Source organism: Opisthocomus hoazin, chromosome W (genome assembly GCF_030867145.1).
Source record: "Opisthocomus hoazin isolate bOpiHoa1 chromosome W, bOpiHoa1.hap1, whole genome shotgun sequence".
NCBI lineage: Eukaryota > Metazoa > Chordata > Aves > Opisthocomiformes > Opisthocomidae > Opisthocomus > Opisthocomus hoazin.
In genome coordinates this window covers 20028607-20052642 of record NC_134453.1, presented here as the reverse complement: position 1 = coordinate 20052642, position 24036 = coordinate 20028607, and the positions used below count along the sequence as shown (strand labels likewise).

The window sequence follows — 24036 nt, the reverse complement described above, 5'->3', positions numbered from 1 at the left end:
CCCTCCCCCCGCCGCGGTGCGGAAGAGAATGGAAAGAAACAGGCCGAAACTGGTGGGTTGGGATAAGGGCAGTTTAACAGAACTGCAAACAAAGGGAACAGGAACAACAGTGATACAGATAAGGAGAAAACACAACACAAACCGAGGAACCCACAGAGCCGCTCTCCGGGACCGCCGCCGCAAGCTCCCGAGCCGTGAGTGAGTTCCCGCCACGCTGCCACCCCCCACCGGAACCCAGCATGATGGCACATGGTATGGAATACCCTGCTCTGTTTGGCCAGGTTGGGGTTAGGTCAGCCTGCCCGGCTGTGCCCCTTCCTGGATTCCGGTGAAAACTAACCCTGTCCTGGCCAAACCCAGTACATTATCCACCCCTTATTCCATACCATCTACGTCATGCCCAGGTCCCCCATTGTCCAGTTGATCACCACCACTTCTCCTGTCTCCAGATATCATTCCCTTAGTCTATGGATCATCACTCTAAAGTGTCCATTGAGTTAATTTAATCCATGACTTCAGGCTCCATCTGTCGTAATGGTCTTCCCTGGCAGGAGAGGTGATGTGTGGTGATGGGCGGTCACTTGCTGCACCCGGAGCTCACGGCTGATGTATCTGGTGCGGCCCGTGCCCACAGTCTGCAGGAGATGTTGATCCTGATGAAGTTGCTCGATGCCAGTTGTTGAAAACCAGGTCCAGTTCCATCATCGCTGTGCTCTGCTAGGTTTTCATCAAAGTCCATCCTTCTTTAATCTGGACGATTCTTACTATGCTACTACTGGTATAACATATAACAATTATAACAGTGATAACAGACAGTGACAGGGTTATTTAACAATTAACTTTATACAATTTATTTATGGACTATTCTCACCCAAAAACAAATCCTCATGAGGTACACATCGGACTTCCCCATCCTTCCACATTACCCACCAGGTACACCCAGGTCCTTGAGCAAAAGCAATCCCGCGGACGGGTTTGCCTTTGCCCGAGGCAGGACTAACCCAGGCTGTCTTCCCTAACATGTTCCGCATGTGCACTACGGGGACTTTATCCCCTTCTACGGGGTGCTGAGGTGTTGACTGGGCAGGACCAGACCGGTTGATGAATCCTCTGGTGTTCACCAACCAGGTGGCCTTTGCTAAATGAGTATCCCAGTTCTTGAAAGTCCCACCCCCCATTGCTCTCAAAGTGGTTTTTAGCAGCCCATTGTACCATTCCATCTTTCCAGAGGCTGGTGCATGGTAGGAGATGTGATACACTCACTCCATACCATGTTCTTTGGCCCAGGTGTCTATGAGGCTGTTACGAAAGTGAGTCCCATTGTCCGACTCAATTCTTTCGGGAGTGCCATGTCGCCACAGGACTTGTTTTTCCAGGCCCAGGATGGTATTCTAGGCAGTAGCATGGGGCACAGGGTAGGATGGTGGCCTCCACCATTGTGAGCACACAGCGCTTGCCTTGGCGGGTTTGTGGCAGTGTGATGTAGTCAATCTGCCAAGCCTACCCATATTTATATTTTAGCCATCGTCCTCCACACCACTGAGGCTTTACCCGCTTGGCTTGCTTGATTGCAGCGCATGTCTCACATTCATGGATAACCTGTGCGATAGTGTCCATGGTCAAGTCCACCCCTCGGTCACGAGCCCATCTGTATGTCGCGTCTCTTCCTTGGTGGCCCGAGGTGTCATGGGCCCACCCAGCTATAAACAGTTCACCCTTATGTTGCCAGTCCAGATCCACCTGAGCCACTTCAATCTTGGCAGCCTGATCCACCTGCTGGTTGTTTTGATCTTCCTCAGTGGCCTGACTCTTAGGGACGTGGGCGTCCACGTGACGGACTTTTACAACCAACTGCTCCAGACGGGCAGCAATATCTTGCCACAATGGGGCAGCCCAGATAGGTTTGCCTCTGTGCTGCCAGTTGTTCTTCTTCCATTGCTGCAGCCACCCCCACAAGGCATTGGCCACCATCCAGGATTCGGTGTAAAGATAGAACACTGGCCACTTCTCTCGACTGGCAATCTCCAAAGCCAGCTGGATGGCTTTCACCTCTGCAAACTGGCTCGACTCACCTTCTCCCTCGGCAGTTTCTGTGACTTGTCGTGTAGGGCTCCATACAGCAGCCTTCCACCTCCGCTGCTTCCCCACAATGCGACAGGACCCATCCGTGAACAGGGCATACTGTTTCTCATCTTCTGGTAGCTGGTTATACAGTGGGGCCTCTTCAGCATGTGTCACCTCCTCCTCTGGCGATGCTCCAAAATCTTTGCCTTCTGGCCAGTCCATGATTACCTCCAGAATTCCTGGGTGACTGGGGTTTCCCATTCGGGCGCTCTGGGTGATCAGCGCAACCCACTTACTCCACGTAGCATCGGTGGCATGATGCGTAGAGGGGACCCTCTCTTTGAACATCCAGCCCAGGACCGGCAATCGTGGTGCTAGGAGGAGCTGTGCTTCAGTGCCGACCACTTCCGAAGCAGCTCGAACGCCTTCATATGCTGCCAGAATCTCTTTTTCAGTGGGAGTATAACGGGCCTCAGATCCTTTGTATCCCCGGCTCCAGAACCCCAGGGGTCGACCTCGAGTCTCCCCTGCTGCCTTCTGCCAGAGACTCCAGGTTGGGCCATTCTCCCCGGCTGCGGTGTAGAGCATGTTTTTAACATCTTGCCCTGACCGGACTGGACCAAGGGCTACGGCATGAACTATCTCCCGTTTAATCTGTTCAAATGCCTGTCGTTGCTCAGGGCCCCATTCAAAATCATTCTTCTTCCGGGTCACATGGTACAGAGGACTTACAATCTAGCTGTAATTTGGGATGTGCATCCTCCAAAAACCCACAACACCCAGGAAGGCCTGTGCTTCCTTTTTGCTGGTTGGTGGAGACATAGCTGCTATTTTGTTGATGACATCCATTGGGATTTGACGGCGCCCATCCTGCCATTTTATTCCCAAAAACTGGATCTTTTGCGCAGGTCCCTTGACTTTACTTCGCTTAATGGCGAAACCGGCTTTCAGGAGGGTCTGAACTATTTTCTCCCCTTTCTCAAAAACTTCCTCCGCGGTGTTACCCCATACAATGATGTCATCGATGTACTGCAGATGTTTTGGAGCTTCACCCTTTTCCAGTGCAGTCTGGATTAGTCCATGGCAAATGGTGGGACTGTGTTTCCACCCCTGGGGCAGTCAATTCCAGGTGTACTGGATGCCCCTCCAGGTGAAAGCAAACTGTGGCCTGCACTCTGCTGCCAAAGGGATGGAGAAGAATGCATTAGCATTGTCAATTGTAGCGTACCACTTGGCTGCCTTGGACTCCAGCTGATAGTGAAGTTCTAGCATGTCTGGCACAGCAGCACTCAGCGGTGGTGTGACTTCATTCAGGCCACAGTAGTCCATTGTCGGTCTCCACTCTCCAGCAGATTTTCTCACTGGCCATATGGGACTATTAAAGGGTGAGCGAGTTTTGCTGATACTGTCGCCGGTGCACCGTTGTGGTTGCGATTGGCACCTGTTCTTCAACCCTCAGCAACCCCACAACGGAAGGATCCTTCGAGAGACCACGCAAAATGGACAGCTGTTTAATTTCTTCCCTCTCCAAAGCAGCTATGCCAAAAGCCCACCGATACCCCTTTGGGTCCTTGAAATACCCTCTCCTAAGACAGTCTATACCAAGGATGCACGGAGCCTCGGGACCTGTTACAATGGGGTGCTTCTGCCACTCCTGCCCAGTGAGGCTCACTTCAGCCTCCAGTACACTCAGCTCTTGGGACCCCCCTGTCACTCCAGAAATGCAAATGGACTCTGACCCTTTGAACTCTGATGGCATTAAAGTACACTGTGCACCAGTGTCCACTAGAGCTTTCTACTCTTGTGGGTCTGACGTGCCAGGCCACCGAATCCACACCGTCCAATAAACGCGGTTGTCCGTTTCCTCCACCTGGCTGGAGGCAGGGCCCCTCTAATCCTGGTCAGAGAATTTGCTGCTCACCTGCTGTAAGAATGACTTGGAGGTCCCCTCCAGAGGATCGGAATCAAGATCAAACTGCCTACCTGGTCTGGAGAACTGGCTGCTGGAAACTGGAGCGGCATTTTTCCTAACAGAATCCCCTGTGGTGATTGTTTTACCTCGCAACTCACGCACTCGTGCCTCTAGACTTGAGGTGGGTTTTCCATCCCACTTCCTCATGTCCTCTCCGTGGTCACGCAGGTAAAATCACAGGGTGCCCCGTGGTGTGTAGCCTCTCTATCCCCTCTCCTGAGCAGAGGGACGCTTGCCCCTAATAGCTGAGATGCTGACCCATACAGGTGGGGAGTAGGACATGCTCTTTTTGATTTGCTGGACCTCCTGGGCCAGTTTCTCCACGGCTGAGACAAGGGAGGAAGAGAGACTTTCCTCATATTGCCAGAGTCTGACAGCCACCTCATCCGCTGTTGGTGCCTTTTTACCTTTCCAGTCTACTACTGCCAATGAGTTGGCATATGAGGATGGTGCACTCCGCACAAACTTCCTCCACATAGATGCTGTGCACTGGACTTCATCTGGGTCTGTGGGTACGTGGTCATCATCTGGTTCATAGTAAACCAGCTCCCGCACAGCTAATTCCCTCAAGTACTGAATACCCCTTTCCAAATTTGTCCACTTGCCAGGGTAGCATACAAAATCCTCACTGAAGGGGTACCTCTCCCTCATGCCTGACAGAAGTCTCCTCCAGAGGCTGAGGACTTGTTCCTTTTTCCCAATGGCCTTGTCAATGCCCCCTTCCTTGGCCAGGGATCCCAGCTGCTTGGCTTCCTTGCCCTCTAATTCCAAGCTGCTGGCCCCGTTATCCCAGCACCGCAGCAGCCAGGTGACAATGTGTTCGCCTGGGTGGTGGCTGAAATCTTTCCGCATGTCTCGCAGCTCGCTCAGGGAGAGGGACCGGGTGATGATCTCTGTCTCTATCTACTGCGACGACCCTGGCTCACTGTCATCCCTCCCGGAGCGATCTGCTCTCTTTGTGTCTTTCTTGAGTTTTACAGGGGCGACTGCTACTGGCACAGGTTGGTCATTGGGTTCAGCTGGAGCTGCAGCAACTGCTGTGCCTGGCAGGGAAGCCGGGACAACGCCAGTGGCTGCAGCAGCGGCCGTGCCGGTTGGGGGGGCTGTGACTGCCTGCTGGGCTGAAGGGGCTGCAGGGCCGGCTGGGGGGGCAGCGCCAGTCGAAGTGCCTGCCGCTTCGCTTCCCCCCCCTTTCCCCATTAGGGCACTGAATCAGGTTGAACAGGGCTTGGTAGGCGTGGGCCAGACCCCAGCACGTGGCGGTGATTTGTGTCTCTCTGGAGTTCCCAGGGTGGCAGTACACTTTTTGCAGATATTTTACTAGTTTGTCCGGATCCTGCACTTGTTCAGGGGTGAGTTTAAAAATCATCGGGGGTGCCCACTGCCCTAGGTACTTGCCCATGCTGTCCCACACACCCAGCCACTCAGAGCTATCCAGCCCTGGGGCAGGTCTCTGCACGATGTTCTTAACGACTTTTTTAACCCTAAACAAGACCCAAAAGCCATTCAGGAGGCAGAACAATATAAACCCTCTGGCGTGAGCATCCCACGGGTACTCAAAATTCCAAAAGCCGTTAGGAACAGCCTGAAGGAGAGAGGGGGGGCGAAAGAGTGGGGGAAGGTATCCCCTCCGGTTTTCCCCACAGGCTGGGTTTGATTATTAACAAATTCTAAGACATAGGATCCGAGGTATGGAAATGACCGCAGTGCCGCATGCAAACACAAGCCTAATTTCATGCACAGTGATGTTACCATGTCATAAGTCGATATCATACAGTAGAGTAAAATCATGATCCTGATCTTTTTCCCAGCGATGATGAACAGCACAGCAGTGAACACATACAGCAAGTAAGGATTCAAAAACCACAGCCATCTGATCAAAGACAGAAACATTTTTACCTGCAACTGTTTAACTAACACAGTAAATGCGTATAAAAATTTTAACAAAATCTAAGAAATCTGTTTCAATACACTCTGCTCAGCCCTGCTGTTATCCCTGCCCCACGCTTGGGCGCCAAATTTAATGTTCTGGTTTGGCTGCGGCCGGCAACAAAAGCGCCACGCGGCCGCCCCTCTTCCTGCCGCAGTGCGGAGGAAAATGGAAAGAAACAGGCAGAAACTGGTGGGTCGGGATAAGGGCAGTTTAACAGAACAGCAAACAAAGGGAACAGGAACAACAACAATACAGAAAAGGGGAATACACAGAACGAAACCACAGAACCCACAAAGCCGCTCTCCCACACCGGACCGGCGTCGCGCGCTCCCGAGCCCTGAGTGAGTTTCCGCCGCCCCGCTCCCCCCCACCGGAACCCCGCATGACGGCACATGGTATGGAATACCCAGCTCTGTTTGGCCAGGTGGGGTCAGCCCGCCCGGCTGTGCCCCTTCCTGGATTCTGGTGAAAATTAACCCTGTCCTGGCCAGACCCAGGACAATGATTGTACTGTATTTATATGTTTATCATTGATATATAACATATTTTATAATTTTATATACAGTATAAAATATGATTTATGTAATAAATGAAATTTCATGGTTATAGAGAATGTAATTTATATATATACATATATAGAACTAAAAATACATATATCTACATTTAAAAACCCTATAAAACGTAAAAGCCATTAAAGTACTATCTGGCCTTTTTGCTGCAGTGAGGAATTCAGACTGGTTGCCCTGTTCTTGGATCTGTCAAACCTCCCTGCTGCTAAGTGGGATTTAAAAGGTTTCTTCCCTCGCTCTGAAAGGGAGGTTGAGCAACATGCGCGTAAATTTGGGATAATGAATATTTGCAATTCTGTGAGTGCACAGGAAACCAAAAAGAATCTGGGGACAAAGTTATCAGGATAAATCCGGAGAGTATTCTGCAATATGCTGGGAGCTATTTTAAAACTTTTGGCTGCGCGTCTCCAGTAATAAGCAATCAGACTTCCAGAAATGCCTGGCATCGGCAGCTCCAGTTGTTCTTCTGGTTCATACTTCATGTTCTCCAAAGATCATTCCATGAGGATCTAAAACCTCTTCTGCAGTGCGTAAAGAGGAGATTCTCCTGGACATGTCTGTATGTGGTGTATGGAGCACTTATGGATACGCGACCCTTGAAAGGCTTCTCACTTTTCATGCTCTGGATTTCTGTTAAATTCAGAATATTATCTTACCATTATGCCAGCTCCAAACTTACGACACTGATCAGTTCGAGTACACTGTTTCTCTGCCCACTGTTGACGTGGCTGCATAGGAATTAGTGTCCAGGGCCATGTGAGTGTGATTGTGGTTTTTTTTTTTCCCCAAGAGAGCTTACGTGTTACTCTGACTATGGTCTTTGTTTTGTTAAAATACTCAAGGTGTTTATAGCTAGACCGGTATCACCTTGATGGATTATACTATGCATGCCTTAACCTTTCTTAACTATTATTAATATACGAAATGTAATTAGCTGCTTAATCTGTTTTGTTCCCTGTCTCTTTCCTTCAGGGCTGATATTTTTCCTTCTATTCTCAGTTATAGACTCTGAAAGCAGGTGCATGTTTCTTCACATTCGTATTACAATGCCTTGTGCAGAGGTAGGTGTAGCTCAGATTGCTGACAAGTACCTAGCGGCTTCATTAGAAAAGAAATAATGACTGGCATGTCAGGATATCAGTGTCACTACAGCTCGCTTTTCTTCTTGAAAAATGTATTTTATACTTCTGAAAACTGTTTTTTTGCTTGTCTTCCTTCTCCCTTAATCCTGTTTTAAACACATGTGGGACTGGAAAGGGATTTTTCCATTTTAGAAATGAAGAATTAGTTTGGAAAGAAAATAAGATGCTGAGACCCTATGGAAATATTTCTGCGTGAGGACCGTGAGGACAGTCGAGGAGCAGAGCAGGCTGCCCAGGGAGGTTGCGCCATCCCCATCCTTGGAAGTTTCCAGGACTCAGCTGGACAAAGCCCTGAGCAACCTGGTGTGATCCCATAGCTGCCCCTGCTTGGAGCAGGAGGTTGGGGCAAAGACCTCCCGAGGTCCTTTCCAGCCTGCGCCATCCTGCGCTCTTATCCTCTGAAATTTTATTTCTTCCTTTCTACTCAACTTCTAAGACTTCTCTGTCTTTTCCATCCTCTTCATCTGGTTTCTTTGAGCCATCAGTTTGGTCCTGGTAGTGTTTTTCTTCAGTGGACCCGCTTGATCATTTTGTTGTCAGAAGCAATGCTGCAAAGAAATGTTGCTCTCCCTTTGCCAAGATATTTTTCAAACATGTTTCCATGTTTGTTTCTGTCCCCGATTTTGTCTGATTGTGTTGACAAAGAAATGTTACCGAAAATCCCACTGTCAGTGGGGATTATACACATTCCCTGTGCTCCCTCCCACTCTGACCACAACAGTAAAGTACCAGGACAGTGCCTTGGGCAAAAGCCAGAGGAGTTTTCTATTAAAAAAAAAAAAGCCACAAAAAAATCCCCCAAACAAAAAAACCACCAAAAACCAATCCCCTTCTCCCTCCCAAAAAACCCCAAACTAAAGAAGCCCTAAAAACCCAATACCCAACTACTCTTTCTTTTTTTAATGTCTCACTGTGTGAGTTTGTTGGCTTGGTTTGCTGTGCCACGGCTGATAGCTGAGTCAGTTGTCAAACTGAATCCAGCGCCGGGTGGATGGCTGGTTTTCCCACATCTCTCATACCTTTTCCTCCCTCTCACCCTCTTCTTTTCTAGCTTGCACTTACTTTCCCAGGTTTCAAATAGTCCTGATACTGTGGTATTTATTCTTATAGCATAAAAACTTTTTTATATATATGTAGTGGTGACATTTGCAGCAGCAGTTGTACTGGACAGTCTTCAAATGCACAGCAGAAATATTGTTCCGTCTCGGAAACGGTATCGCATGTGTCCCAAGGATTGAAATAGGGCTTTGCAGCAACGGGCTGGGAGTGGAGCTAATAAAAATGCAAAAACGTCCTTCCTTGTTTAAGATGTTCCTTGTCTATAGTAATTTTTTAATATATTTCTTGACGTGAATTAATGGTTTATTAGAGTTATTTCCAGCTTTCTTTGGCAACTTTATAGCCTTTTGATTCAGGAATGTGGTATGTAGTTTGCTTTACTTAATTCTTCAAGGTGTCTGTCACCAGATATATCCGCTACTCGGATTCGTCTTACAGGCACTAAAAATGCCATCTGAGGTTTCCAGCTGACAAAGCTATCCCCTTCTTCAGCATCAGAGAGGTAGACCCCATCTGGAAATGTTGAATGTAGAACTTCAGTGAGACAGTTTCAAGATGTTGACTTTGTATATAAGTATTTCTGTAGTTTTTCAGATGTAATAGGTGTTTTTTTTGATGTCTTTATACATTTCTGATACAGCTGTGGTGTCAAAAGCTTGATGGGAATGCAGCTCTAGCTGAGCTTCAATCTCTGGTGTAAAGGCGGGCTTCTCCTTATTTTGAAGTTCAGACCAAGAAAGAGTTAGACAATCTAATGGCGTACGTGGGGTTCCTGCCCTAAAAATAGCCTGTACCATTTTAAATGTCACAGGAAGAACTCCTGAGATCTAGGGATAAAAAAGAGGATAAATAGTTTGAAATTATATAAACATTGTTTTTTGGCAGTGAATTGAGGAATATGCTTGTTTCTTGTATTAAACACCTAGCAACCTGGTCTGGTGGAAGATGTCCCTGCTGATGGCAGGGGGGTTGGAACCAGATGATCTTTAAGGTCCCTTCCAACACAAACCATTCTATGATTCCATAAATCTATGTGGTTTAGTATTTGTAATCTTTTTCAGTGTGGTGACGTTTGAGGGGTGGCGCGTGGTGTTGGAGCTGGGATTAATTGCAGGAAGCAAAGTGGAAAAGACTTTCAAAGAAAGGAAAGAAAAATCTGTGTATAGAATTTGGCCAGGCAACAAAGGAGACATGACCGCGCCTTTTATTTAAAGGCTGTAAACGCTGAACTGGGGAAGAAATGTTTGATGGTGTTACATAGAACCACTTGGAGGAATAACTAGACCCAAGTTGGACAAAGTAACGCTTAGGCTGAATATTAGGAAAAAAATCTGAACGTTGAGGTTTATTACATTATGGAACACTCTTCCCAAAGGATGTGGTTCAAGCTTCGTTACTGGTCCCTTAAAATTAGACTGGATAGAATAACAAAATGTACTGGAGGGAACGCTGTCGCGCGGGGAGGGGATGAACACAGTTACCTAATATGTCTTCGCATTTTGCTTGCTTCCATGATTCATTTCCTGAAAAAGTGCTTCCAGAAAGTGTTAATGACATCATGGCTCTGGCCTCCTCGGGCACCTCAGGGCTGCTCAGCACGGCGGCTTGCGGAGATTTTATTTGGAGATTTGCTGGGCTGTCTTTATTCCCCCACCCCCAGCTCAGCCATTCCCTGCAGCTTTCCCGTGCTGCTGCAGCATTGCTGGGAGCAATGGGAACCAGCAAAAATTCAGTGCCTTGGGGTGCGTTTTAAAAAATACAGATATAGACACATGTGGACTGGGCTGTTCCTGGAGAAGCCATGCTCAGGAGTGGGGCAGGCAGCGGTATTTGTGTTGCTGCGCAGAAATGACTGCCTTCTGCTGTTCTTGGCAAGTAGGATGAAATGCTCGTCTCCTTTAGGGTAGTATTATTAGGTGTGAAAAACCTCAAACAAACAACTCCTACTCAGTCATATAGTTCAACGAGCCAGTCTTAGTGTGATCTGGTGAGAAGAAAGTAACTCAGTTTTTAAACAGCTCTTCTAGAATGGTTTTTAAATACATTTTAAAAATGGCATCTAAAGCATGCTTTTAATCTTTCTTTAGAAATGCAGTTACTTTTCTGTAGTATTTAGGAATTAAATACTGAAAATAAATTATAATAATAATAAAGCACCAGAAATAAAGCCCGTGGCAATCCACTGAGTAAACTGTTGACACATATGTGTCGTTGGCCTTGCACAGCACTTTGGATCTAGGACTAAGCGGTAGCTTGATAGCATTTTAAGCATAGACGTGCCGTTTCAACTGACAGCGCTTCTACTCCGATATAAATTCCTTTACTCCACTATAAATCCTTTTACCCTTCCTATATTCCAAACAGTGAATGGAGTCGAGGTGGACTGGGATATAGCTGTTGTCTCAAAATGCTCACAGCACTGCGCACAAGCTTTTAAATTCACTATTTCCCACGTGTGGATTCTTGCTGCAGCCTGCTGATGACTTAGAAACCAAGTAGCCTACCGGTATTTAAAATGTGAATTTATTCTGCTAGGCTGTATGTTGCCCAGAAGCTATTAATTTGTAGCTGTTTTTAAAACATCTTCCCTTCTTTGTCACAAGGTAGCTTGGGTTAATTCTATTAGTCTAATGCCAGACTGTGGAGAGCATGAAAAATATTGCTGAAAATTAATAATTGTTACTTTTGGCATTTGTATTACCGTGTCAGATATAATGTTGCAAAAATCGATCGTTTATAAGAGCTTGTGTCCGCTGCAAAAGGTAACTGCAATATTTAGGACAGCCATTTTTACTCAGATTCGGAGTTTTATAATTTCCCTACCTAAAAAATCTACAGTGTGATCAAATCCACCTTTTCAGTCAGCGTCTGTAGTTCGTGTATACATCAGTGTGTTCATGCTCCTTATGAATTTAACGTTGCTTGAGGATGTAATACTTAACATGCAGGTTCATGAACTGCATAAAAATAATTCCCTATTTCCTATATTTCAGCTTTGCTGGTTTCTTGCTGTAATGAATCTTCCAAAAACTTGTGGTGGGACTTTCCTAAAATTAATGTAGCTGCAGTTTTTATAGCCTTTTCAGCGAGTGCACCCAGCGCTCCTCACAAGTAGCAGTTTGAAGGTTCTTGAAGAAAGACCTGAGATGCTAAGGATGTGCTTATAAAGTAGAAGATGACTTGGGCTGGAGACGTTATGTGAGCTGCATCTTGACAGAGCAGTTGCCTCGCTGATCCAGCCTCTCCCCTTTACGGTTCCATGGACCACTTTTTCCTCTCCCATCCATTATCCTGTAACATCCCTGTGGCAACTTGAGAAATTGCTTACATGGAAAAGTAATCGTAGGAAAGTATTTATGTATTTTTAGCTTGCTTCTAACACAATGTGGCATCTGGAGACAAGGACAAGAGCCAGCACAACGTGAACTGCCAGCTCTCCGTGGGCCACCAGAAAGTGTTCATCAGACCACAATGTGAGAACCATGGAACTGACTTAAGAAATGTGACACAGAATAAGCATTAAATAAAAAAAAGCCAACCCTCAAGTTCCCAGAGCTGCCGCTTGAATGTAAAAAGAATGAAACAGTAATTGTAATGTTTTTCTATAATGTGGTATTCACTGGTTTTGGTGAAGGAAGTACATGATGGTACCAATTAGATGCAATGAAAATCACTTTTGCTTTAGTTCTTCATAATCTGTATTTACTGCTGTCTCAGATGTTGTTGCAGCATTGAAAAATCTTCCATATGCTGAACGTTTCATAAACAGGAAAGCAGGGTGTGGAGCTAGGGCTTGCTTCGAACAGATGACTGAAACATAAGTTAGATCTGTTCTGTTTGGTGGGGGTTTGGGGTTGGGTTTTCTGCCTTCTTTTATTTACAGACTTCTCTAGTCTACTTGTGTTCTTTCCATTTTTGCAACAAAGGAGCAGGATTGTAATTTTTGAAGTGTTAAAATGGCAGGATGAGGTCAAGAAGATCTGTTGAAGCTCTTCATGTCTACCAAAACTCTTGCTTCTTCCTTTTCAGTCTCGAAAGCAGCCCCTGGCTGCCCCTCAATCCGGTGCACTCTGCAAAATAGTTTCCAAAGCACTAAAACTCCTTGACAGAGTGCTAACTGATAGGTGATAGGACTTGGGTTGTCTGTATGGGGGAATGAGGAAAGGGTCTGCTCTGTTACCAAGCTCTGGTGATGAGAGGAGTGAGTCTACTCAAAGGGGCTGCGCCACCATTAGTTGAAATCTAATGCCTACATTTAAGCTTAATGAAGGGTAGGCTGTTCAAAGGAAAACTTGATGAAGTTCAAAATATTTCTCTTTTTCCCAGAAACTTACTTCGAAAGAAGTAACACCAGTTTCCTCTGCTCTTTCAAGAGAGAGAGCTCAGTGGGTTTATCTTCCAAGCCGTTACACTGATGGTTGGAAAGTGAACAGAATCACAGAGTGGTAGGAGTTGAAAGGGACCTCTGTGGATCACCTGGTCCATCCCCCCTGCCGAAGCAGGGTCACCCAGCAACAGGACAAGGGGCAACGGGCACAAACTGAAGCAGAGGAAGTTCCGTCTGAACATGAGGAAGAACTTCTTCCCTCTGAGGGTGATGGAGCCCTGGAACAGGCTGCCCAGGGAGGTTGTGGAGTCTCCTTCTCTGGAGATATTCAAGACCCGCCTGGACAAGGTCCTGTGCAGCCTGCTGTAGGTGACCCTGCTTCGGCAGGGGGGTTGGAACAGATGACCCACAGAGGTCCCTGCCAACCCCGACCATTCTGTGATTCTGTGATTACTCTAGTTTTGTTTCATTTGCTAAAAAAACTTAAATATAGCTTAATGATTTGGAAATTTATAAAAGTGTAAACCCAGGTGTAGCAAAGCGGTATTTCAAATCTTGCAAACATACAGAAATACAGCTAGAAACACTGACTACTTACCTTTCCGTCCTCCTAAGCTCTTTATCTATTTAGTGCTTCAATCTTCTGTCGATGATCAGAAACAATATTTTCCTTAGAAACGTCTCTCGAGTATGCCGGGAGCACCAACCAGTGCTTAGCAGCTAATTTGACTTTGTGTTTTGGAACTGTGAGGAGTATTATGAACCCATTCCCATGGGAGTGCTTTTCTGGAGGAATCCGCTTGCCAACAAGAGACACAACTTGAGGAGGTTGCATGGGTCCGATGTGCAGATTTCTCCTGGACGTAATTACCTCATTCTTCCTAGTGGAATATTCAAATTATTAGTATTTTGGCCATATCCCTCTTTTCCTAACCATTGAGGAAAGGTGTAGTAATGGCAGATGCCAGCTGCAGAAGGGTGGGGTGGTGGAAAACAAAAAATGCTGGCTTAGCTGATGACTGCACTAAACTTTAAGAGAGGAAATGTGCCGAATTTGAATTCGTTTAACAAATATTTTGATTTTTTAAAATTAATTTCTTTGCATGTTACCTGTCTGAATAACTCACGTAAGTTTAAAAGCTGACGTCATGGTCAGTGTTTTTATTCAGCTTCGTTCTGATTTAAGGACTGTGGATCAAAACCACAGTGATAAAGGATTATTAATGTAGCGTGAAATTTTTGCTAAGGCGGCTGTAATTATAGTGCTTTTTATTATAAGAACTCCTTCAAGCTGCTTAACACTGAATGGCATTAGTTCCCTTGCCCTTGACGTGGCAGTAATTGCCTCGCGATTGTGTTGATGAAGAAAGCGCTGGTTTATTGCAGAATCTGACTATATAATTACATTTGTAGAAAAATATGCTTTGGCTGGCTTGAAATTCTGTGGGGCTGAGAGTACTTTACATTCTTCGAATCATGTATACTGTGCTTGTGTTTTGCATTCAGATTGCTTACAGGTTTTTATCCTTCACACCCTGAATCTCGCAGACTAGAAGGTTGAAAACTAAGCTTTCTTAAATTTTCTGTCTTCTTTAAGAAAGCATGTTATAATTAATTCTTAATTTAGGCATTAATAAAAAAATTTAAGATTTTAGGGGTTCTTTTTAAAGTGGAGATTATTTCTTATTTTTGTGCTGTATAATTCAAGACTTTAACCTATTAAATGAATAATTTGAGGAGATGCTTAGTCTCTGCCATAAAATTTAGGGAGATAAATTAAGTGCTAAGCAGGCATTTGGGGACGAATATAATCCAGTGGGATTGGGAAGGGCTGCTTCTTCTCGCCTGGGAGAGTATCAGGAGCCCAGATGTGATAACGGTAGAGACTCGGTGACCCTGAAGTTGCCATGTGCCACCATAGCCATGGCAGGGGGGACAAGTTTTATCCTTTGCCCTGACTTTTTCCCCAGTAATGTTGAGTCTGTAGTATCTCTGCTTCAGCTTTTGGTGCTTTTCTTCTCGCTCCCTGGTGTAATAGTCTCCTAAATGCTGGTAAGGAAATAAGGGTTTATGAGGGCTGAGGGGTGTCCCCTAGTCCTCCCCTGCCACCCCTTTGCCCTTCCAGTCTCCTGTTAATCAGTACTTGGGCACATAGCTGGTTGGCTTGGTTCACCACTGCCGTTGTAATTAGGAACAGGAATTTCAAATGCAGTAGTATAGTACTGGAGTTAATTTTTTTTTTTTAATGCTGTAAGGATTAGGTATGAAAATGACTCTGCATTTCAGGCTCAAACCTCAAAGTTTAAACAGGATAATGAGAATTTTAATGAGCAGCCTTCAGGTGCAGCCTTAATCCTGGAGCTGTGTACATATCACGTATATACACCTCGATAGAGGGGAGGTTATTCTAATGTGCATTCTTATTGTAGTTCCCGAGCAAAGAACTGAGAGTTGGTGTGGAATGATGAGCTATTTACATTTTTTGTGCCTAATAAATTTTTGCGGGTCTCAAGTGAATGAAGTTTTGGTGCTTTGTTGCGTGTGTATCTTCAAGGCAGTTGTGAGACAACAGAAACTTGCTTTCCCAAGAGGGATCAACCAGTCTGACTGGGTTTTTTTGGACAGTATCAATAGTGATTTGTCATTTCAAATTTTATTTCTTTGTAACTAAATTTTTAACTTCAAATTATGGTAAACAGTTTGTACTTCCATACTGTTACATCGTATATGCAAGCTCTTAAAAAGGAGATTCAGAGCAGTGTTGGTTCTTCCAGCTGGTGTGCCTTTTCAAGTTGCTTCATCTTCTGTAGCAATGCAAAAATATGAGGCTGAGTTTAATAATACCTTTGAATTTAAATTGCTGATGATCCTGTCTTTTTTCCCCCCAAGAATTTTATTATTTACTATTATGTTTTCTAACTACAATAATGAGCAATGGTGATGGTCTCTACAGGACTCTCAATTGGGGATTGTAGTTGAAGCAGTACTAGTTTTTGTTACTGTGTTTTGCCTAAAATATGCTGAGTTTATTAAAATTAGAATACATGAGGAAAATGCTGCATGATGGACCAATTTGGTTTTATTAAAGGCAATACACAAACTCATTGTCCTCTCAATATATAAGCATTACGAAGATTACCATATGAATCCTTCAGCTGGTATCTGCTCTGTGTTAAGGTTCTCCCCTTCAAACGTATGCTTTCGTTTCACCTCTCCTGATTTTGTTTTTGTATATTCCTATGACTTAATTTTCTTGAATTTCCATTCATCTTTCAGTTTTCACCTCTCCATGCCTGCTGCTGTGTTACTCCTGAAATTCTCAGTTTGAGGCATCAAGTAGCCAGACCTGTCATCTCATCGTACGGGGCTGAATTGGTTTTCCCTCTTCTCTCGACCTGTGTGTCAGATGCGATCTTCTCCTCTAAAGGAGCTTTCTTCATTAAAATATGAACACACGTAACATTTGCTTTGCCTTTTCTCTCCAGCTGGCCTGTGGACAGTCTTCACGCTTGGTGGTGTGGGGAGTAAACCAATGCCGCAGCTGGAGCCATGTTCCCCTCTTGCTAACCAGAGTCTGCTGCTTCTGCTCATCCTGGCTAATCTGACCGATGATCCGGATACGCCGAATTCCTACAGGCAAGCTATTATGTCCTTCAGGAACACACAAGGTTGGTAGCTGTTCTTACTTCGAAGCATGAACTGATGAAAATGAAGTGTTAAGTTGCTGAGGCTATTGAGAAGTTCTCTTCCCAAAATTTTTCCCTCCAGCCAGTCCATGGAAGAGCAATCGAGTGCATTTTCTTCTGGGAGTTTGGAGGTGGAGTTCCTCAGCTGCGGGAACTTAATTGAAGGGGTGGAGGGAGAAGGATACTCTTTCCTTCAGACTGGAGACATTTTAGAAAGCTTCATAATTTCATAAACTATAAATAAAGCTGACTTATAAGTAGGTCTGTTACCCAAGAGTCTGCAGGAGTCCCCTAAAACTTTGTAACACTTGGGGAATTCTGTTTAGCTGGAGTCGTGTTCTGTAGAGCCAAGAGAAGCAATTGAAGGGCTGACTGGATTGATTTCCTGGCTGCGTTCTTGTATTGCAAATGTGAGGAGAAGCTGGTTAATATAAACACTTCCATGAGACTTGTACGTACGGAAAGCTTCAGGCTTGTTTCAGAGAAGGTTGGCTCCAGTCCGTGTATCAGGTACCTGCAGGCACGATGGTCTGCTCAGCGCCCCGCCGCAGCGGGTCTTACTTGGGACACAGTAACGCCCTAACACAGCTTGGACTGTCTGGATAGCTCAGCTTGCCGTCTATACACTTTATCCATACACTTAAATCTCTTCAGGTTTTAGCCGCTGAGTTTGACCTTTTGTTGGCTTTATGCAGGTTGACCGCACGCACGGAGCTACTCGGCATCGCTCAGCTGCAAAGCCACACCAGTACCCCTGAGTTACTCACTGTATTTGGGGGGGGACTTCTGATACTCCTTTAACCATGAAGTCTTCAGTGAGTCGAGCTCTAAATTCATTCACCTTTAGCTAGGGATTTTTTTTTTGGTTATTAGGATGGAGGGTTGTTCTCAAGAATTCCTAGTCCTAGCACCCCCTTTGATTTATTGGATACTGTTGATTTTTTGGGGTATTTTTTTTAAACTGAGACCTTATGAATGCTCTCTTTTGGTTGACTTTGTTTAATGTCATCAATAACTAGTAATGTGTTTCATTGAAAACTGTTATACATGCATCATAAAGTTTTAAAAGAACCTATTCTATGTTAAAAGTAGCATGAAAAGCTGTATTTTCTCTAGATGTGTACATTTATAGAATGACTTATTGTTTATCGTAAACTGGTTTCCACTGGCAATATTTATATAACTGAGCTTAAACTTGCTTCCTGTGAACATTCTGAGGGGCTGGTAAAAGGAAAATGAGAAGAAAAAGAAAGGCTGGTTATGGCCATAATGATGTGTAGTATGCGACTATAAAATGAAAACTGGCTTTTTGTTGAAGTAATTTATTTAATTTAACTGGAGAAGAACTAACCAAATTCAGGATAGTTTTCTTTATTCTACATGGTCTAGAATAGCTTAATTTTTCAGTTGGTTTAACTTTCTGTAGAATAATCCAGGATATGCTGCCGTTGCTTGGTGAGTTTCTTTAATGCTGTTTAGATTTGTTTTTAGAGTTTTTTTAAATATCCTTTAATAAAACAGATAGCAAAGTGCTATAAATAGAAGTGGCACACTTGAAACAACTACAGAAGTAAAACTTGAAAGTCGAGGGACACTCCTTGGCTAATGAACCGTGGCATCAGGCTGCTGTGTAACAGAACACGTTGAATTGATCTGATTTTGTGCCTACACCCAAATTTTCCCTAGTAAAGAGAAATACTCGCCTGAAGCGGGATGGTTTTAAACCAATCGGTCCATAATATTTGTGGACCTTAATAATGGGGACCTCCGTAATATGGGGACCTTATAAATGCTTATGGGGATCTAATAAATGCTTATAAATATCTGAAGGGTGGGTGTCAGGAGGATGGGGCCAGACTCTTTTCAGTAGTGCCCAGCGACAGGACAAGGGGCAACGGGCACAAACTGAAGCACAGGAAGTTCCAGCTGAACATGAGGAAGAACTTCTTCCCTCTGAGGGTGATGGAGCCCTGGAACAGGCTGCCCAGGGAGGTTGTGGAGTCTCCTTCTCTGGAGATATTCAAGACCCGCTTGGACGCGGTCCTGTGCAGCCTGCTCTGGGTGACCCTGCTTCAGCAGGGGGGTTGGACTGGGTGACCCACAGAGGTCCCTTCCAACCCTGACCATGCTGCGGGGGGGGCGGCTGAAATGGTAGTTCAGAAAAGCCGGGTTTTGGTCTCTCCTCTACCCGTTGGTATGTCGTTGTGGGGAGAGGTGACGGGCTACGTCTTGTCTCCGCATGCGTGGCAGAAAGGAGAAGCGTTTGCTCCAGGGCCTCCCGCAGCGTTCGGTGGGGCTCCTGCAGGGCTTCCAAGCACTCATTCCTTCCAAAGAGGATGGAAACGTTGTTCAAAAAACGTGACAACTACCAGATCCTTCCAGCTGAAAGCTATTTAAAATTTTGCGAAGAATACGGGCTAAAAAGAAAGGAGAAAGCGAGACACCCACACCTCAATGGGTGTAGGTAGGGTTTGTGTTCCTACCAGTAGAGAGATTTCTCCAGAGGAGCGGAAAAGTTTGGTAAGAAACAGAATCACAGAATCACAGAATAGTAGGGGTTGGAAGGGACCTCTGTGGGTCATCTAGTCCAACCCTCCTGCTGAAGCAGGGTCACCTACAGCAGGCTGCACAGGACCTTGTCCAGGCGGGTCTTGAATATCTCCAGAGAAGGAGACTCCACAACCTCCCTGGGCAGCCTGTTACAGGGCTCTGTCACCCTCAGAGTGAAGAAGTTCTTCCTCATGTTCAGACGGAACTTCCTGTGCCTCAGTTTGTGCCCATTGCCCCTTGTCCTGTCACTGGGCACCACTGAAAAGAGCTTGGCCCCATCCTCCTGACACCCACCCTTCAGATATTTATAAGCATTTATTAGGTCCCCTCGCAGCCTTCTCTTCTTCAGGCTGAACAAGCCCGGCTCCCTCAGCCTCTCCTCGTAGGGGAGATGCTCCAGTCCCCTCATCATCCTTGTAGCCCTCCGCTGGACTCTCTCCAGTAGCTCTTCATCTTTCTTGAACTGGGGAGCCCAGAACTGGACACAGTACTCCAGATGGGGCCTCACCAGGGCAGTGTAGAGGGGGAGGAGAACCTCCCTCGTCCTGCTGGCCATACTCTTCTTGATGCACCCCAGGATTCCATTGGCTTTCTTGGCAGCCAGGGCACACTGCTGGCTCATGGTTAACCTGTCCATGGGAGTACTCATTTAAGAGCCAAATTTGTGTTGGCTCATGGTTGCTGCCCATGGGCACACACATGGTGACACTGTTCTCGCCATTTTCCATGGGGATGCAGTCTATCACATCCGAGAAATCTTTCGGGATTTGAGGAAAAAGGAAGATTTGGATGCAGTGCGGTAGTTTCTGCCTCTTATTCTGGCCACTGCCATACAGCTGGCTGTAAAATGGCTTGAAAAATTCAGGTTTTGAAATTTGCAGGTTTTTTTTTAGTTTATTCTTCTAAGTCTTTTTTTCCTCTCGTTAAAATCCCTTCTGTCCACAGATCACCGTGTGTGTTAGTACTGCGAGCGTCAATATTGTCACGCTGTTTTATACAGCAGAGCTTTCCTAAGTTAATGCATTTTTAGTAAAAAATAAACAATTCGGAAAGCTGTAGTCTGTTATTGTGGGAACTGAGGAATTTGAGTTAAATTCTTCAAATTTGGACATCTTGTGTATAGTAATACAGAAATTTTGAAGTCCAGACCTTTAGTATACTTGCATATCCAAACTGCTGCTGTTCCCAGAATATCCCCTTGCCGTGAAATTGCTGTAGTTTTTCCATATATGTGGCTTGTTTGTGTGCTCAGAAAAGATAGCCTTTGTATTCAGTAGCTAGGATGCTGAAATAATTCAACTTAAAAAGGCAGGCTTGTCCTACTTCATCTATCATCACAGAAGATGCAAGTTTTTGTTGGATGATTTCAAACAGAGGAAAATATTTAATACCCATTTTTGTGAAGCTTTTTGAGAGTCGAGAAACATACCTGTTCTGCGCTGGGATGAAACCTTGTCCTCTCGAAGGGTTTTTTTTTTTGTGAAGGAAGTGAAGGCAGAACAGCGTAGTCGAGGAGGTCTGGAGGCTGAATGAGGACACGGATCTGGCTTTGACACCAGTATGAGCGCATCTACTGTCACGCTTGGTTTTTCCTTTTCCACTGGAAATTCCTAGAAGTTAGAGCTCTGTGCTGATGGACGTGTTTGTTCAAACCGATAAAGCTTCTTGTGAAAAGGTTCTGCGAGCAGAAATCTGTTTTATTCTCCCTTCCGGCTCTGGCACAGATTGTACTGTGAGTGATTTTAGACTGTAGGACGCGGTGTTTTAAATCACTTTATTTCTCCCACTAAACTCTGCACCACACACGCTTCTTTCAAAGCCCTGGCAACACCTGTGTTTCCCTGAAAATATAGTGATAGTCTTGACCTACGCGCATCTACCCATCATGCCAAGAAGTGGAAAGGAGATACCTCCACTCTGATGCCAGCGAACTAAACCTGGGAGTTCTGGTTGCATGGGAATCGGTGTGTCAGTTCCCGAGAAGACGCCGTACCCCTCCTTGCAGCAGCTCCTGGGATTGCCACCTTTTCTAACCGTGGAAGCCACTGGGATGGACAGAGTAGCTTTGTGAAAAAAGATGGGTGTCTTGTCCTCCTGCATGTGGGAGGACAACCGCGGCTTTTTGGCACAAGCTTCATGAGACCCTGTTAAGGTTGCTGACCATGGGTGAGAAGAGTGATGGGTGATTTGTGTTTCCTCCTTATCATGGTGTCTGTTATGACGTTAACAAATCGCTCGATGGTAAATGTATTTGTTAAAGATTTTTTGTTTGTTTGTTTGTTTTTTATTACAGATAGCACTGCTTTCTCATCCTCAAATCCACACACTTTCCAGATTAATTTTAACAGCTTATACACAGCTTTGTGTGAGCAACAGAAATCCGATCAGGCGACTCTCCTTTTATACATGCTTCTGCATCAGAATGGCAACGTACGGACATATGTGTTGGCACGGACGGACATAGAAAACCTCGTAAGTTTTGCTCTGCTTGCCTTGTGCTCATCGCGAGGGGTTGGGCCTGGAAGCTTGGCTGTCACCAGCTGCCCGCGTCCCCTCGTTTGCTGTGGGGACAGTAGGTTCTGGCTCACTTATTCACCATTTCTAGCTCACTTAGTGATTTTTATTACGTCTTCTCAGGAGTGTGATGCTAACCATGTTACTGCCGTAAAAGATAACACTGATAAAGCTACCAGGCTGTCTTTGATTCCATCTGTCTCAGTGCCGCTGTCTGATTCTTCCCCATGAGCGTGGTGAAACACTGGCCCAGGTTGCCCAGAGAAGCTGTGGCTGCCCCCTCCCTGGCAGTGTTCAAGGCCAGGTTGGATGGAGCTCTGAGCACCCTGGTCTGGTGGAAGATGTCCCTGCTGATGGCAGGGGGGTTGGAACCAGATGATCTTTAAGGTCCCTTCCAACCCAAACCATTCTATGATCCAAGTCAAACCTGCTGACGTCTGGGCATGGTGTTATGAAACTGGTAGCAGACATTGTCCTAGTCATTATTTTCTTTTTCTTTTTTAGATTCAGTTGCATGAGCTTACTGTGTGCGTATGGGGATAAGAGTTAACAAAATGAGCTGTAACTTGACTAATATGCCAGATGTCTACAGGGTTGACCTGAGGCTGAAACTCCTCGAGGAGCGGCTGACAGATTTTTTAGAAATGCAACTATCGTGACTTTTTAGCTGCTTTAAATAGGATTGTGGTTAATGACTGCAGTAACAGACAGCTGGTACAGTTTTTGTAGGTTATAAATTAGCTTATGCTCCCTGGTGCGTTTAGTAATGTCACAGACCACTTTAACAAATCTTACTTATTAAAAACATTCCTTTAATAAGCTAATGGCTGTCTAGGGCAATTGGTAATGGAATGGAGAACCCTTTCCATTTTAATATTTGAACTCGTGCCAGATGATTAGCTACCTTGCCTGTTTGATGGCAGATAGGGAATGAGTTTGGTCTTGGTCCAAGTTCTAGCAGATGTATTGCTAAAATCAGAGTTGATAGACACCACTGTTGGCAAACTCAGGTGAGATGGTTGATACTGAATTGATGCAAGACAAAACTCCTGTGTAGTCTCTGCAGATAATCTAGGTGTGGGCTGAGTCTTTTTGCATGATTTCTGTGAATAAATGGTTACATTTAATTTTCTGGGCTGTTAGTATGTGATATGACATGTTTCACAGCTGCTAAACATATCAATTTACTTAAGACAAATAAAGGTTAGGTGTGTGCGTTGTTTTATAATTGTGATGTCTGATACGTCGTAAAACTTCCAGAAGAAGCACGAGGTGCTTGTGTCCAAAACACCTCCAGATGCAGGTACTTGGATACTCTGCAATGTGGGGGATATTTTCATACATTATCACCTGTCTTTCCTCCTGTCCTGGGTTCGGCCAGGACAGGGTTAATTTTCACCAGAATCCAGGAAGGGGCACAGCCGGGTGGGCTGACCTAACCCCAAACTGGCCAAACAGAGCCGGGTATTCCATATCATGTGCCGCAATGCTGGGTTCCGGTGGGGGGGTGCGGGAACTCACTTGCGGGTCAGGAGCACACGGCGCCGGTCCTGTCTGAGAGAGCGGGTCTGTTCTGCGGTTTGTTTTCTCGTGTTTTCTCCTTATCTGTATCGTTGTTGTTGCTGTTCCCTTTTTTTGCTGTTCTGTTAAACTGCCCTTATCCCGACCCACCATTTTCTGCCTGTTTCTTTCCATTCTCCTCCGCACCGCGGCGGGGGGAGGGGCGGCCGCATGGCGCTTTTGTTGCCGGCCGCAGCCGAAACCAAAACATTAATTGGCGTCCAACGTGGGGTGGGGATAACAGCAGGGCTGAGCAGTGTGTGTTAAAACAGCTTTCTTAAATTTTGTTATATGCATTTATTGTGTTAAATAGTATCCGGTAAAAAATGTTTCTGTCTTTGATCAGATGGCTGTGGTATTTGAATCCTTATTTGCTGTATCTGTTCGCTGCCATGCTGTTCATTACCTCGGGGAAAAGTACCAGAATGATGATTTTGCTGTACTGTGTGATATCGACTTATGATATGATAACATCACTGTGAATGAAATTAGGCTTGTGTTTGCATGCGGCACTGCGGTCATTTCCGTACCTCGGATCCTATGTCTTAGAATTTGTTAATAATCGAACCCAGCCTGTGGGGAAAACCGGAGGGGATACCTTCCCCCACTCTTTCGCCCCCTCTCTCTCCTTCAGGCTGTTCCTAATGGCTTTTGAGAATT

General features: G+C 45.4%; 1 protein-coding gene across 15 annotated transcripts in view; it reads left to right on the top strand.

The window, feature by feature from the left end:
• Window positions 1–24036, top strand: part of LOC142365682 (dymeclin-like) — a 330096-nt gene that overhangs the window by 100841 nt on the left and 205219 nt on the right. For all 15 annotated transcript variants that reach the window (XR_012766545.1, XR_012766548.1, XR_012766546.1 and 12 more), the window contains 2 exons: window positions 16552–16734; window positions 21596–21774. Coding sequence is in view for 10 of the 15 variants with exons in the window: in XM_075446739.1 (XP_075302854.1) it covers window positions 16599–16734; window positions 21596–21774 (315 nt within the window). In the remaining 5 variants the exon portion in view is untranslated. The remainder of the gene's footprint in view (window positions 1–16551; window positions 16735–21595; window positions 21775–24036) is intronic.